Source organism: Myzus persicae, unplaced genomic scaffold (assembly GCF_001856785.1).
Source record: "Myzus persicae strain clone G006 unplaced genomic scaffold, MPER_G0061.0, whole genome shotgun sequence".
Taxonomy (NCBI): domain Eukaryota; kingdom Metazoa; phylum Arthropoda; class Insecta; order Hemiptera; family Aphididae; genus Myzus; species Myzus persicae.
This window is the reverse complement of record NW_019100515.1, coordinates 237,843-252,881: the sequence shown is the minus strand read 5'-3', so window position 1 is coordinate 252,881 and position 15,039 is coordinate 237,843. Positions and strand designations below refer to the sequence as shown.

At 31.9% G+C, this 15,039-nt stretch overlaps 1 protein-coding gene across 1 annotated transcript; it reads right to left on the bottom strand.

Moving 5' to 3' along the window:
- Positions 1-202: 202 nt before the first annotated feature.
- LOC111029741 (facilitated trehalose transporter Tret1-2 homolog) lies at positions 203-4,463 on the bottom strand. Its single transcript, XM_022308888.1, has 7 exons — positions 4,136-4,463; positions 3,876-4,014; positions 2,390-2,525; positions 1,979-2,263; positions 1,508-1,890; positions 1,303-1,429; positions 203-1,065 (listed from the first exon to the last, which is right to left on the bottom strand). The coding sequence occupies exons 1-7, from the start codon at positions 4,141-4,143 to the stop codon at positions 515-517; spliced, it is 1,629 nt and encodes a 542-aa protein (XP_022164580.1). The 5' UTR covers positions 4,144-4,463; the 3' UTR covers positions 203-514.
- Between the last annotated feature and the right edge of the window lie 10,576 nt (positions 4,464-15,039).

Genomic DNA, 15,039 nt, shown 5'->3' with positions numbered 1-15,039 from the left:
TTATAATGAATATAAATAACTAAAAATCATTTAATATAATATATTATGCGTAACATATACATTATACATATATATATATATAAAGTTTATATTTATCTATATATTATTCACATAGTATAACAAAAACATTGTTGATTTTCTAAAACTATAATAAATCACTTTGAGTCAGTCTTAATAACAACTATAAAGGTATAAATGTCAATATCTAATACTACGGTAATAATAATATTATGGTAGGTAAAGTAAAAATGCCATAAATATCGTCACAGCTTTCTGACGTTCAAAAGCACCGAAAACAATACTTAATCGTAGTTTTAACAATAATAATATTATATTAAACAGGTGTTTGCGACACGTGCACGTATTGCAACGGGACACGATGTCAAATCGTTACAAATAGTAAAAAAAATTTAAAAAAAAAATATATATAATATTTTCAAAGGAACTAATCGATGGCGATATTTCCTCATCATCGGGGTGTTGGGTTTAACACAACCGTCGCGTCGTCGAGTCTTCACACGATCACACTGGCCTTGCGTTTCGGCAGATTGAAGACGATATCGGGAAACGCTAATTTTTTGTTGTTGTTGCATTGAACTGAGGCTGTGCAGTCTGTGGCGTTAACGTTGAGGACGACGGGTCTTTTCAGTTTCTTCTTATTGTGGAACGACTCCTCGATCTCCTGTAGGGTCTTGTTTTTGGTCTCCGGGCAGAAGTAGTAGAAGAATATGGTGCTAAGTATAGACACGACACCGTACACCGCGAACGTACCCGGCTTGCTGACCAGCTCCTGGAGCAGAGGGTACGTCTGGAGCACGATGAATATGGAGAAATGGCCGACGCACGTGGCCACACCACCGAGCATGCCCCGGATCTGTCTGGGAAACACCTCGCCGATCATCACCCACGGCACGATTAGATAGCCGATCGTCGAACAGGCGTAGAACACGAACAGGCTCATGATCGGGAACCACGTGGCCGAGGCGGACTGCCCGGCCGCCTTCCAAGCTACGTTCTGGTACATGTATCCGGCAAAACACAGCATAGATATGCCGCACCCAACACCTGTAAATAAAAACATATAACATACACTGTATACCGTTACCGTGGTTCAAGCATAGACGGATTCTCAAAGCCGTGTTTCTTGGCGGAGTACCAGTTTAAGGACTCGATAATATGTGAGAGGAACTATTATAAATCGGTTATTAATCACGACTTGGAGAAACATAAAATATGGAAAAAACAACAGGGATTTGACACGGGACTGCGGGCTCGGCTCGACTCGATAGATCGTATACGTACTGGATATGTAGGAGAGAGGCTTCCGGCCCAGTCGCCACATCATCATGCAACCAATCACGGTGAATACCAACCGAATGATTCCCAGTACGACGGTGGCCACGTACTTGTCGATAGTTGAACCCGAATCCTGCGGAACAGTGATTAAAGTCAAGACGAATACATTAAAATAAAAAGGCACCTCTAATCATGGTGCAAAAACACGAACCCGTATTACGTCGACCGCGTAAAACGTGACCACGTTCAGTCCCGAAAACTGGCTCAGCAGGAAATAGATGGAGACGATCACGAACGGCTTGTACGCAGACGGCCGGCAGATGAGTCGGACCTTCTCCTTGAACGAAGTCGACTCGTCTGCTCTGGAGAACATGAGCAAGTCGTTGACTTCGGTGTCCACGTCGCACTTACTGTCCCGTACCCGTCTCAGGCTGGCCCGGCACCGGTTCTCGTCGTTTTTGGACGATATCAGCCACGACGGCGATTCCGGTATGAAGAAAGCCAAGACCAGCGCGATCGCGGGCATCGTGGCGTTGAAGAACGCCAACGTGTCCCAGTCTAATACTGAACCGATCAAATACTCCAACATGACGCCTGCACCGGTTTCACGACGAAGTCATTAAATGCAGGGCCGTGTACGGGAAAATTCATAGACGAAAATAAAAACTAAACCGTTGCTCACCCAAAGACGTGCCCACGGATGCGAACGCGGACAACACTCCACGAAGGTGTGGCTGTGACACTTCCGACGTGTACACTCGAGACGGCGAGCCGATCATGCCGGAACTCAGGCCCACCAGGAGTCTTCCCACGTAAATCCACTGGACTGTGGTCGCGGAACCCACCATCAGCCATCCGACGATGGCGGGTAACTGCAAGGCGATTAAGGTCTTCTTGCGGCCCAACAAGTCGGTGAAGTAGCTGGCCAGTATGCATCCGCACGGCGTTCCGATGGTCGACACGCTAGCTAAATGTGACGAAGATAACGTTAATGTTGTTAATCGACATCAGCGTTAACGTTATGTCATCGTCATCATTATTATACAATCGATGATGCGACCACCCCTCAAATATTGACCTATTCGGAACTCACCTATCCAAGAGGCTTGGTGCCTGTCGATCGGGATCCTGGACGTGGCCAACATAAGTTGGGGTAAGCTGACGGCGGTGTAACCGAACACCAACCCAGTGTTTATGGTTCCCCAATTTGCTGATAAGGCGACGAGGATCTGAAATAACGATTTTTATCATCAAGTGTGATGTGCCACAGCCGGCAATTAGTTATAGTTCGTATATGGATACGCAGTAATCAACTAATTACGTCATCGAGCATGAGATATTAAACTGTGCAATTATGTTATGTTTTTAGTTTAATTTTTTTACTCTACTCTACTATTGTAAAGGCCAAGTTTTAGTTTCCGAATTTCCAGCTAATTACAGTAAATGTTTGTGCGATGCACGAGACTTGCAAAATTACGATTGTAAGTCACAATATTTCATCGATTCTATGGCTATAATAATAATATATAATAATATAATAATAAATATAATTTATACTATGTATATTGTATATATATATATATTGCATATAAAAAACTATAAGTAACTTAATTATTGCATTACATAAGCTATTTATTCTTATAGGTGCTCTGAACAATTTACGCGGTATAAATTATAATTACTTTTATAATAAATGAGATTCGAGTCATTAATACCACGCCGATAGTTCTTATCGAGTTTTTATAACCGATATAATTATATTTTTATTGTTTTGGCAATCGTTACTATAGTTAGTGTTAACGTTATAACGTTATTGTCATTTTAGGTTTTGTATTTTGAAGGTGATTTCCTATAGTGACTTAGATTTTTATAGCATATAAGAATTGTATTGAACACAACAACTCTATAAGCACTCATAGGAAATGTTTTTTTTTATTATTATTATTTATTTCACTAATGTTCGTACCTATATATATGTCAACATTCAATGTACGTACAGCGTTCGTAATGAAATTATCATCAATCGTTCATCATTTATTGTTATTTGTAAAATAGTGTCGGGCCTTTTTTTTTTAAAAAATACAAGTTTACGCTCATTTAATTGAACTGCTAGATGCCATAAAAAAACAATATTATTCTTATCTTTGTCTCGTGTCATTTATGTAAAAATATTATTCTTCGTTATTTATTCATTCAGATAATATTATTTGATATAGTGGTTAAATACTGAATAGGTAGTAAACATGACAAATTTGTTTCAAATTAGATGTGAAAATAATTTATAATGTTTATACATATAACTTAATAGAACAAAAAAAAATATATTTATGTAAGTAAAATTATGACGAGTCTTAAACGTTGTCGTTGCTGCATAAATTGAAGTTTTAATTTTTTAAATTTTTTTTTCGTTTAATTGTCACAATACTTTTGTTGAATCGTGGTACGTGATTGAAGAGAGAGAAAGTAAGAGACAGACAAAAAGAGAAGTCTCAAACACAAAGGTCGTAGTTTGCGTTTTTGAATTTTGCACTTAAATTACGATCAAATTGAATACCTAATGATAAAAATGAAAAAAACACCTGTTTAAGCGAACTGCCTTTAGTCTGTTTCGATGGTTCAGGTGTGTCTTCTTTCAACAACGGCTCGTCCTTGCTCGGCATTTTTACGGCAATCATCAACTTGGAGCCCATGATATTCTCGGCGCTGCACATTTCCGAGCTGCAACAACGATGACACGTGACAACGGGGGATGATGGTAAAAATGGGACGAATTAAAATATACGCGACAGTCGTCGTGTGCACGCTTCTTTTGTTTTGTTATATACTATTAAATACTTACATCGCCATCGCTGTTCTTTATATTAAAAATCAAACGCTTTATTATAGTATTGTGTGTGGACGGTCGCTAATTCGAATGTAACTTTTTCAAAAAATTCGGTCGACCATTTCATAAAAAAAAAAAAATCGAAAAAATCAACAGATCATATGCAGGTACACGACGACGCGCCTGTTGCAGAAGCGAAAACCAATGTCTCGAAATCGATATAATTTCGAAAAAATCTGTTTTCTACCGGAGCTGCAACGTTGCGCATCGGAGGCGTTCGACACACTGTCGTAAGTAATCGCCGCGGCGCGCACTTAAACTCGACTGCCGTAGTGCCGTCCCGAAGTACGACGTTGAGGCTGGTCTTGACGCCGCCACCGGTGGCAACGCGCACACATTATTATTATTATTATTATTATTTTTATTGCTACAGAACTATCAGTCGTCGCAACCGCCGCCGCCGTCGCCGAAGCCGCGGAGGTGGAGGCTGATAGAGAGACGGACGTGCGGAGTGTGTGTGTGTGTATAATGTATATATGTATATTATGTATATATATTTATAATATAATATATATACGAGAGTGTGTGTATTGTCTTATGTGCGTCACACGTGCAACGCTAACGCCGTTATAATAATAATATATACCCGATCGTTGTCCAAACGTTTGTTTTTCAGTCACAGTAGACGGTGTCAACGTTTTAGTTTTGACCATCCTGGGAGATGGAATTTCGCGAATTCGACCCGAATCCAATTTTTTTTTCTCTAGGTGTTTAAACTCCATCTCCAATATCTGGTTCCAACTATTTTCATACTTGAATAAAAATGTTCAAATAAAATGCTGGCACCTATAAAATTTCAATTTTCAAATTTATAAATATTGACGGATTGAAACTGGCTTTGTCCACGATTGGAATGATAATTGGAAAAATATACTGCTGTCGTGGGTACTCGAACTGCCTACTGAAACTATTCGAGTTACATTTTTTTCAAAGTTCTTAAAGTTTGAGTCGCTTCAGAATCAATTGCAATAATTTTCCACAACGTTGGTAACATCCGCTAAGTTGAGTATGAAATTAACGAAAGTCAATTGATGAAATGTTAATTTTCCGTTAGGTTCCTATTCGAAAGTAGTTTAGTGGTCAGAAGTGGGCGGGTTCGCCTTGGCGAAATGGTCAAACTGATGGTCAACTTTTGCTCAAAATGAATAGAAAATTCAAAACTTACATCGTACAAAATACATATGTCTTAATTTAAAAATTATGGTAATAATATCTAAACATTTTGTTATGTTCATATTGACAATATTTTGTGAATTTATATCATTTTTTATTATTTATAAATTCTATGTATAGTTTTCTCGTTTGTTCAAAAATTATTGGAGCTCATATATAGTTAGAGGTGAAGGCGCGTGAAATGTGTGATTGAATTTAGGGGATCAACTTCTGCACTGAAATATTAATAATTATTCTATTAAATTAAAAATGTTAAGCATATGGTTTATACATTATACATAAAGTTTAAATAATCATAAAGTGCAGTGCGGTAAGATATGTCTTTCCGATCCCCTCGCCGAAGATATAGGTCATGCTGGCTGCTGGATAATAATATGGCCTTTCGCTGCTCTCACGAGTGGTTTTGATTGTAGATTGTATTTTTGTGATACCTTGAAAGTTGAGCCCTTAGTAAAATAGACCGATTTACGCCCTTGAAGTGATTGACACCCCGATTTCATCAATCCTAGCCCATGGCGACGATCTACAGATTAAATATTGATGTTTAAATTTAATTATCTGTATCTCAATGTTTAATACCTATATACTTGCTTTTATAGTGTAACATGGAAAACAATAAATAGGTATGCGTCAATCCAAAAAAACCATTTAATACACGTTTGAGTATGATTCATATAATTTTTATCTTTACCTACACATATTATAATATTTAAATATTTAAAGATAAAAATAATAGAAACTGATATTATATTTTACCTACCAATACCTACACGGCTACACTCTTGTATACAAACACTATATGTGTACATGTACATTGTACATAATATAGTATTATATATTATATCAGAAAATAATACATTTAAACTGAAAAAAATTCTTGTAGTACCTAGAACTTCTTTGGTAGGTATAAAATAAATAGCAAAATTATTTAATTTTATATCACAACATCATAGTAATGCATAAATTAAACTAATTCGCTTAACTATGTCGTAATGATATGTTTACACGATATAGTTCGAAAATAAGTATACTTACCTATATAATTAAATAAAAATGTTTTATCTGTATCGTTCATAATATGCTGTATTGTTGTTAAAGCAATTATTTACAATTTAATTATTTTAAATTACATCATAATGTATGTATTATGGGCGATTTGTTTTAAACACCGAAGGACTATTATAATTTACATATTTTTGAAATATTAGACAAAATAGGTTTATTATTAATCGTTTGATATGCAAATATTAATTAGTATATCGCACATATAATGGATATATTTGAGTACATTATACAGATACACACTGCGCGCGCATTACAATGGTTTAACTACATATTTAGGTCGCTCATACTCAAATAACGTATGCATGGTGACATAGATAGGTTTTTGGTCAACAATTTTCCACACTAGTTGACTGTTTTTCAAAATAACCGTTTGATTTTTATTATTTAGAGTTTAAAGTATTTTATTATCAATAAATACATACATTTGTGCTATGGGTGAAAACATACCATAAACCAACCATTTTACTATATTACAAGTTTATAGTGAAGCTATAATGCTTTATAGGCTCCCTTTCATAACAAATTAAATCTCTTCACAGTTATATTAGGTATGTATTTTGCGTATAAGTTATTACCTGTTTTAAAATTTTAAATATGTTGATTCGAGACACTATAAAGACTCATCATATTCGGTACATAAAATTATATTTGTTCATATTTTGTAATGCAAATTATAAAGTACATTGTTATCATTCTTGAAAATAATATTTCCGTCTTATTTTATTTAGAACTTGAAGCAAACTCTCAATCAATAGCTGGGCATTAATGAGTTTAAAAATTATACCAGTTTCAAAAATCTGTTAACCTGATTAGTCATTCTCAAATTTCAATATGCGCAAACTAATAAACTTAAGAATACAAAACAAATTATTTTTCCACAATTTACAAAATAATTATACAATATGTATAATAATGGGTATAACAATATGTACATTAAATACCAAATAGTAAATACCTAGGTATATGTTATTATATTATGAAAATTGTACAACGCTTAATAAATGCTCTTAACTCACTTTTAAGTTAAAATACCGGAAGAAATTTTGAGAGAACACAGATAGTTTTGTTATCATTAAATTTAATAATATGTTAATCCACATTGATATTAAAACCAAACGAGAACTGTTGAATGTAAATTTGGTATATTATGCGCTTGGGTGTCACTAGACAACAATTTAAATCCTCTATTCGATTTTTTTTTCTATAATTTAACTTTAAACATTTAATGACATTTTAACTTGAATAAACACTTAACGTAATTTTACCTTTTATTATAAATACAATAAATCTTATTATTTATTGGTTACCTATTAGGCAAACGTGACATATTTATTTATTTTAAGTTGGCTAAGGTAGGAATAACTGATTTAAATAATACATATTTTAAACATACCATTGGGCTTGATTTAAATCAAAGCTTAGCTTCAATTAAAAAATATTGAACGTAGCCTGAGGAATAAAATTGCTAATAATAACTACACGCTGAAAAATATTGCTTATCATTTTCACAGTTCAACAATTAAAAATGATTATATCTAGTTAAAAATTACTTATAATTTATAATTATTATTATTTATAGAACAGACATTTATTTATAATTAACAATTTCAATGCATTTACTATATATTTCATACTATTTATTATATAATAATTGTACCTAATCTCTAAATTAGGTTTGGTATGAATTTGAATAAAACTAGTGATTAACAAATTATATTCACTCGATATTTATATAACATTTGAATTTGAGCACTAGCTAGATACTTCATAAAAAAAAAATCATAATATGTGTACCAAAAATCATAGTAATAGGTTTTAAAGGTTTATTTCAATAGTATTTTACTTAAAATATAACCTAGTATACTACAATAGTCCTACGGGTGACAAATACTATGGTATATTAGTATTTTTAATGATAAAATTAATAATTATTTTTTTACAATAAATTCGACTGTTTAAGACTAAGTGGAGTAAGAAATCCCTATTGGTTTAATAATGGATTTTTTTTATCCATATTGATAAGCAATTTTTTAAGTGAAAATGTAGTGCTCGAAAGTTTTGTGTTACTCTTAGTAATATCAAACTGCAACTGCTGAAAGTTTTAAAGAAAATTAAATAACCTTGTTTAGGTAAAATAAGCAAGAGCAGATTTTACTTTTTTGAGAGCTCTTTTGAATGCATTCATATATAATATTATTTACATTTTTTTATAAAGATATCTCAAAACCTTAAATTACTAGAAAATATTTAATATATACAATATACATATTATGAGTACCTATGCATAATGCATTATATTTAATTAGTTCCTATACCATAATTACATCACCGAAATATAACATGAAATCTTAAAGTATAAGCATGACAACTAGAGGCGATATATAGTCTATCACGCGATACTTGGAAAGAGTTGAAATTACATCATGTATATTGATTTTTAGAGTTTATAAATTTATTTTATCTTTTTACCACTCTATTTTCTCCATTTAAATATTTCATAAGCTATAATAGCTTCCGCAAAAATATTGAAGAATTATCAACATTTATGTATGAAACAAATGTTTTTTTTGATATTTCTTATAGGTAATTATGTAGGTACTGATGTAAAAACGTATCACATATCGATAAAGTAATTGTAAAGAATTTTCAAAACATTTTTAACACGTGATTTATTAACGAGCCCTTTATGTACATATTACATTAAATAGTTGCTATACAGTATTGTGTAAAACTGTAACTCATTTTTTGTCCTCAACATTTCTAATACATACATTGTTAATGCTAGATTTTGGTCGGATTTATATACCTCGAATGTTCGACAGTAACACTCCACTGAAACGACATTTACGAATTAAATAAAAAAAAAATACAGTTTACTATAAACTTTCAAATTTACCTGTTAAACTTCATAATATATAAGTTATATAATACCATTTAATTTATATGAAGAGATAAAGAAATAATATTTTTAATGAAACAATTGACATAGAAGATAGCATTATAACGCCGAAACATTTAATTACAGAATAATAATTTTAATTAATGATTTATAAATGCGCGATTTATACGTTTGTATAGAATCTATTTCAAATACCCGATCTTGCTTAGGTATACGCAAATAAATTGGAAATTCTTATCAATACTTTAGTGAACATAATTTTGTTATACTGACTGTCAAATCACGAAACCTAAGTACGTCCCATGTTCTACAAACGATGTTCTCTTTCTTCAAACGATACAATAAGCGCTATAATTAATATATTTCAACCTGAGTATCTGTATTCCATTGCGATGTGTCACACATTTCGTTGCTGACCAATCTGCCATCCGGCAATTATGATAATATAACACATAAAAAAATTATAATATGGCATATTATAATATTATGTGACTATAAAACAAATACAAGTACGATATTGTACACACACTATAAACAGTCATATTAGTCATAATCAATCTGCAGAATAAACGCTAATTTTACAGCGTTGGTTGCCGTAAATTGGTGTTATAATTACTGAACATCATGCGTGTACACGTTTATAGGTATTGATAAAGCAATTTATTATAAACTATTTTTAAACATTTTTTATCACGTGATTTACTAACGAGCCCTTTACGTACATGTATATTATATTATATAGTTGCTATAGTATAGTGTTCAATATTATCGACACAATATTATCATGATAACGACGATAAAAAATTAACAAAATCAAGGCCAAGCCGTGTAGAAACCAATCCCATAATGATACCTACGTGAATATGGATAATATTTTAAAACAAATATTTTGTTGCACCAATAATTGCAGCTGTTTAACGATAAAATAATTGTTCCCAATAGTCCTGATGTTCCGTTGTCCTAAACATAGTATGAATTATGATATCTCAAAAATCACAATACTTAAAATTGCATGTATTTATCTGAGTGCGAGGTAAGTGTAAGGTTTTCTGGAGGATATGAACGCCAAATTTTAGCTAATGCATAACATGTATAGATACTATATTATTATGATGCAGGTAACCACAAAATAAAAACATATTATTTCAAAATGATATAATAATATGTCTATCAAAACGTGACGAACGCAGAAACAGAATATTATTTTCCTCGCGGAAGATTGCGTCCAACGTCAATATTGTTCAAACGAAAGATTAAATTTTAAAAAAATATGATAATAATATTACAAAATACGTCATACCTAATAAGAAAATGTTAATAAGAATAATTTAATAAAAATAAAGAGAAAACCGTTGTTTGAGCACGTATGGTCGTCTTGATTGTTGATATATTACCAGGAAAATACGATCGTATACGAACAATAATACGGGTGTATGCAAGGGCACTCATCAATCAGAACCTAGGTGGGTGACAATATCGTAAAAAAAAAACTAAGAACCAACAAAATTGTTTTTATTCAATAACAGAAAATATATAACACGGTTAAACGATGTACCCACGGAGTATAATAATATATCATCAGTAAAAAAAGCTATTTCACCCCCTTGCACCCCCTGATATGCGACCTCAGGTATGCGGGACACTCGAAAAACGTGCATGTGAGGTGATGCAAAAGTGATTGTTAGTAAAAACAAGTCACAAGTAAAATAATATTATTATAACATCGTTTGGGCCAGAGGCCGAGTGCAATAAAACGTCAGATGATTGCACTGATAGAATTGCAATACAAATATATTTGATAAATCTTCTGATGTTATAAATTAATTATATTTCGTATAGACTAAATGAGTGATTGAACATAATATTTTCCTTGACCCGAAGCGGTCGCTAATCGAGTTCAATGACGGTTTTATATTTTAATATTAATATAATATAATATGAGCTATATGGGTACCTACTTACCCAAAGTACGATTTTATTCCAAACTTACTCGAACTTTATTTACTATACACAATTATACTGACGTACATGTGCCATCGATAAGTTGACGTTTGACAAATAAAAATTATGAAAACTTGATTTGTGATCGATGATAAAACAAAAAAACTAATAACAATATAATATTTAATACCGATTATTTTGTTATCTAATAATATGTACAATTCAGCTACGTTGGCAATTTACACTCTAATTATAAATGATACGGTGTTCTTATTAAATATTCGTAGTAATTATCACTGAATTCAAATCGACGTATGCATCGAAAAATTTTAACTAGTATAAATCATTGATTACTCCTAATAATTGTAATTATTTGCTGTCACAAAACTTAATATTTTCTTCTACGTCACATATATATATATTGGATCAGATGTCAATGACCCAGTGGTGTACTTAGAATTTTTTTCATGGGGGAAGATATTGAAAACAACAATTTAGAGCTTCTCTTGAAATTTGCATTTGTAACTGTTACTACCTACCTACAAATTCCTATAAGCTATACAATTCAATATTTCAATATATATTATACAGGTATATTATTCGATATTCGATGTGGCTATAAATAATGTTTTTTTTTCACAAACAGATTATGTATACTTTGTAATTTACATAAATCAATAATAATAAATATTTTGTATGAGAAACCTACGTATAGATTTAATCACCTTAAACCAAATTAGAACGTTTGAAAAATAGTGTAACCGAGGTAGATACATCATAATAATATCCGCTTGTCGAGGTGCCACTACAATGTTCACAACAAAATTTTAACAAATTTATAACAACTAACGTTTTCCAAAATTTTTTTTACGAATCTCGATGTTCTTTTAAATACAGCAAGCTCCGAAGGATTACATAAAAACAATAACATTTAAACTAATGAATTAATATCTTCCATTAATGACCTCAAATAGTGAGTGTTGTTTATAGTTAAATGAATGCACAACCATACAATACCAACTCATGTAATTCACATAAAATATATAATACAGTATAGTATTATGACACAACGCACACCTCTAAATAAAAAAGAGGTATAAATATTGTGTACAGGTATGATTACAGTTGAAACGCCAAAACAGACTAAACAAAAGTATAAATAGATACCTTATCTCATCGTAATAATATGGCTGGTGGCTATACTATATTATGTACCAAGACGAAATGCGTGTGCAGAGAAAACGAATAAAAACATAAAAACAATAATTATTATTTGATATTAAATAAATGTATTTTATGGAATAGATTATGTGTTATGGTCATTGAGTTTACTCAAACGTATAATTCACTTAAAGGATAAACAGTCTGCAAACAGAGTTCATAGATACATTAAATGCATTAATTAAATGCATTATCATCGTGTACATATACGTATATATCAAATACCAGGACATCACGATGTCTGTAAGTGTTAATAATGAAAACAATTATTTGTCTTATTGACAAAGGGGCTAATGAAATATCGCGAATAGATATTCATTGCGGGCCCGATCTCTTACGTATTCACATTAGGGGGTCATTGTTGAGTATAATTGTTTTACTTGAACAACGGAATTCGCGTATACAACTATTTTTAAGTAATAACAAAATAATCGATCGAACTTATTACGCTTTATTTATAGTAATATTATTAACTGATTCACCTCGAGTAAAATCAAAATAGTTCTATCGCCATCTTAATCACCTTATATTAAGTCAAGAAGATGCTACCCACGCGTTTGTCGTCTCCGTCTTATCAACTTGCGACATAGCAAATTTTTCTTTCACTAGTTTGAATAATGTGCCGCCAGTTTTGATATTAGAGTGAATTTAAGTATTATCAAAGTTTTAGGTAAGAATCTATGGGGAGATTCAAGCGAGATATGAGCATTTTTGATTTGTGTTATTTCACATACTCGTATCTCGCTTGAAATTGAAAATATCCAAAAATCTGCCGACGGTTAAGCATAGACAATGTTCTTACCTAAAACTTTGATAATAGGTCAATTCACTCTAATATCAAAAGTAACGGCACACTATTCAAACTAGTGAACGAATATTTGCTATGTTGTACGTGTGTAGACGGAGACAACAAATGCATGGGTAGGGTCCTCTTTAGTATACGGTAGGTAGGTAATTGGTACACAATACACAAATAGTCGTAAAGATGTAAAAACAATAATTAGACTTCTTTGCTATCGCAATACATTTAATTCAATATGGATTTAATAAGCGTTTTGTTAAAAATGAAAATATATTAAATTAAATAACCATTAAAACGCTATACTCCGGTACCATTATAATAGGTATTTGTTGGAGAAAAAAAAACTACGTTAATGTCTTAACCTAAAAAAAATTGACCGGATGGAATATCAATTAACGTTATCCGTATTGCCCCAGGACACACGTATAACCAGACAGTGGGTCGCCATTCGCCAGTATGAATTACATTCACTTATAAGTTATGCTGGATGCTTGTAATTTAATATTAGCAGACACATTGTACTTTTTAAATTATGATTAGTTACACAGTATCGTAGAAATTACTAATTATTAGGTTAAGCTCAAATTGTTCAAACCCGAATATCTGGTACAGTAACACCACCCTCCTGGACTTTCTACGAAATCAAGGTTACTAAAAGTATAATTTATTATTAAATCTACAATGTTAGGATAAAGCCACAGAGGTATATTATTTAAAAAAAATACAGTATAAAAGTATAAAACACACACGTGTTCCGTGACCCTAGTCCCAAAACCCCACAGTACCACAACCTGCAGCAAATGGCCTCAGTTGCCGAAGCTTAAAAAAAAATACAAATATAATATTTTCAATAAATAATTGTATCCCTCGTCGTGGTGTTAATTTAATTTAAATAATTGTTTTTTAGTTGAGGGTATAAAATATCCAACTATATAACCTGGCATACTATCATGGATTGATTTTTTATGTTACCTATCGTTTTATTTGTAAAAATAACAATTATAGTAATAATGAAGTCCTAAATATTACTATTGACTTTTTTGTTATTTATTAGTGCGACATTGCTATGCCATTTTTGTTTCATTTACCAATCAATTGATATGCTTGGTATTATAATGATTTACCGTGATAAAGTCTTTCACTTAAAGAGCTTCAACGTGACTTCAAAGATAAACAGTACACACATACTACCTAGGTACCTATTAATATTTAAAACGTTTATCAAATCGGTGTTATGCATAAATATGTTTGCAAAAACAACAAACTACAAAGGCTTTCGACTCCATTCCACTCTATATTTACAAAACCTTATTTTTTTTTTGCGTGTCATCCTTGCGCAGAGGCCATGCTAATCTTCTCTATATCGTTCCAATTTTAGTATATGTACTGCCGAAGCAAGTACAAAGAAATTTTATTGATTAGTATCTGAACATATTATGCAAGCATTCTGGTAGAAAATAAAATAAACATTGTAAACATAAAATAAAACAAATATTGTAAGAGAATCCTATGCTAAATTAGTTGTTTTAAAATAACATGGGACACTTAAAAATTAAAATATTTAGTTTGAAAACCAATAAACAAATTTCTCGTCATAAATCGAGTCCATTATATAGGTAGGCAGGTACGAATTGTTTATAAAGTCAATTCAGCCAACTTCCGTTGACTGTAATACTAAACAAATACAGTCAAGAGATAATTATAAAACCTACCAAGCAACAGAATTTTATCATTGACTATAATTATAGTTTCCGCTAT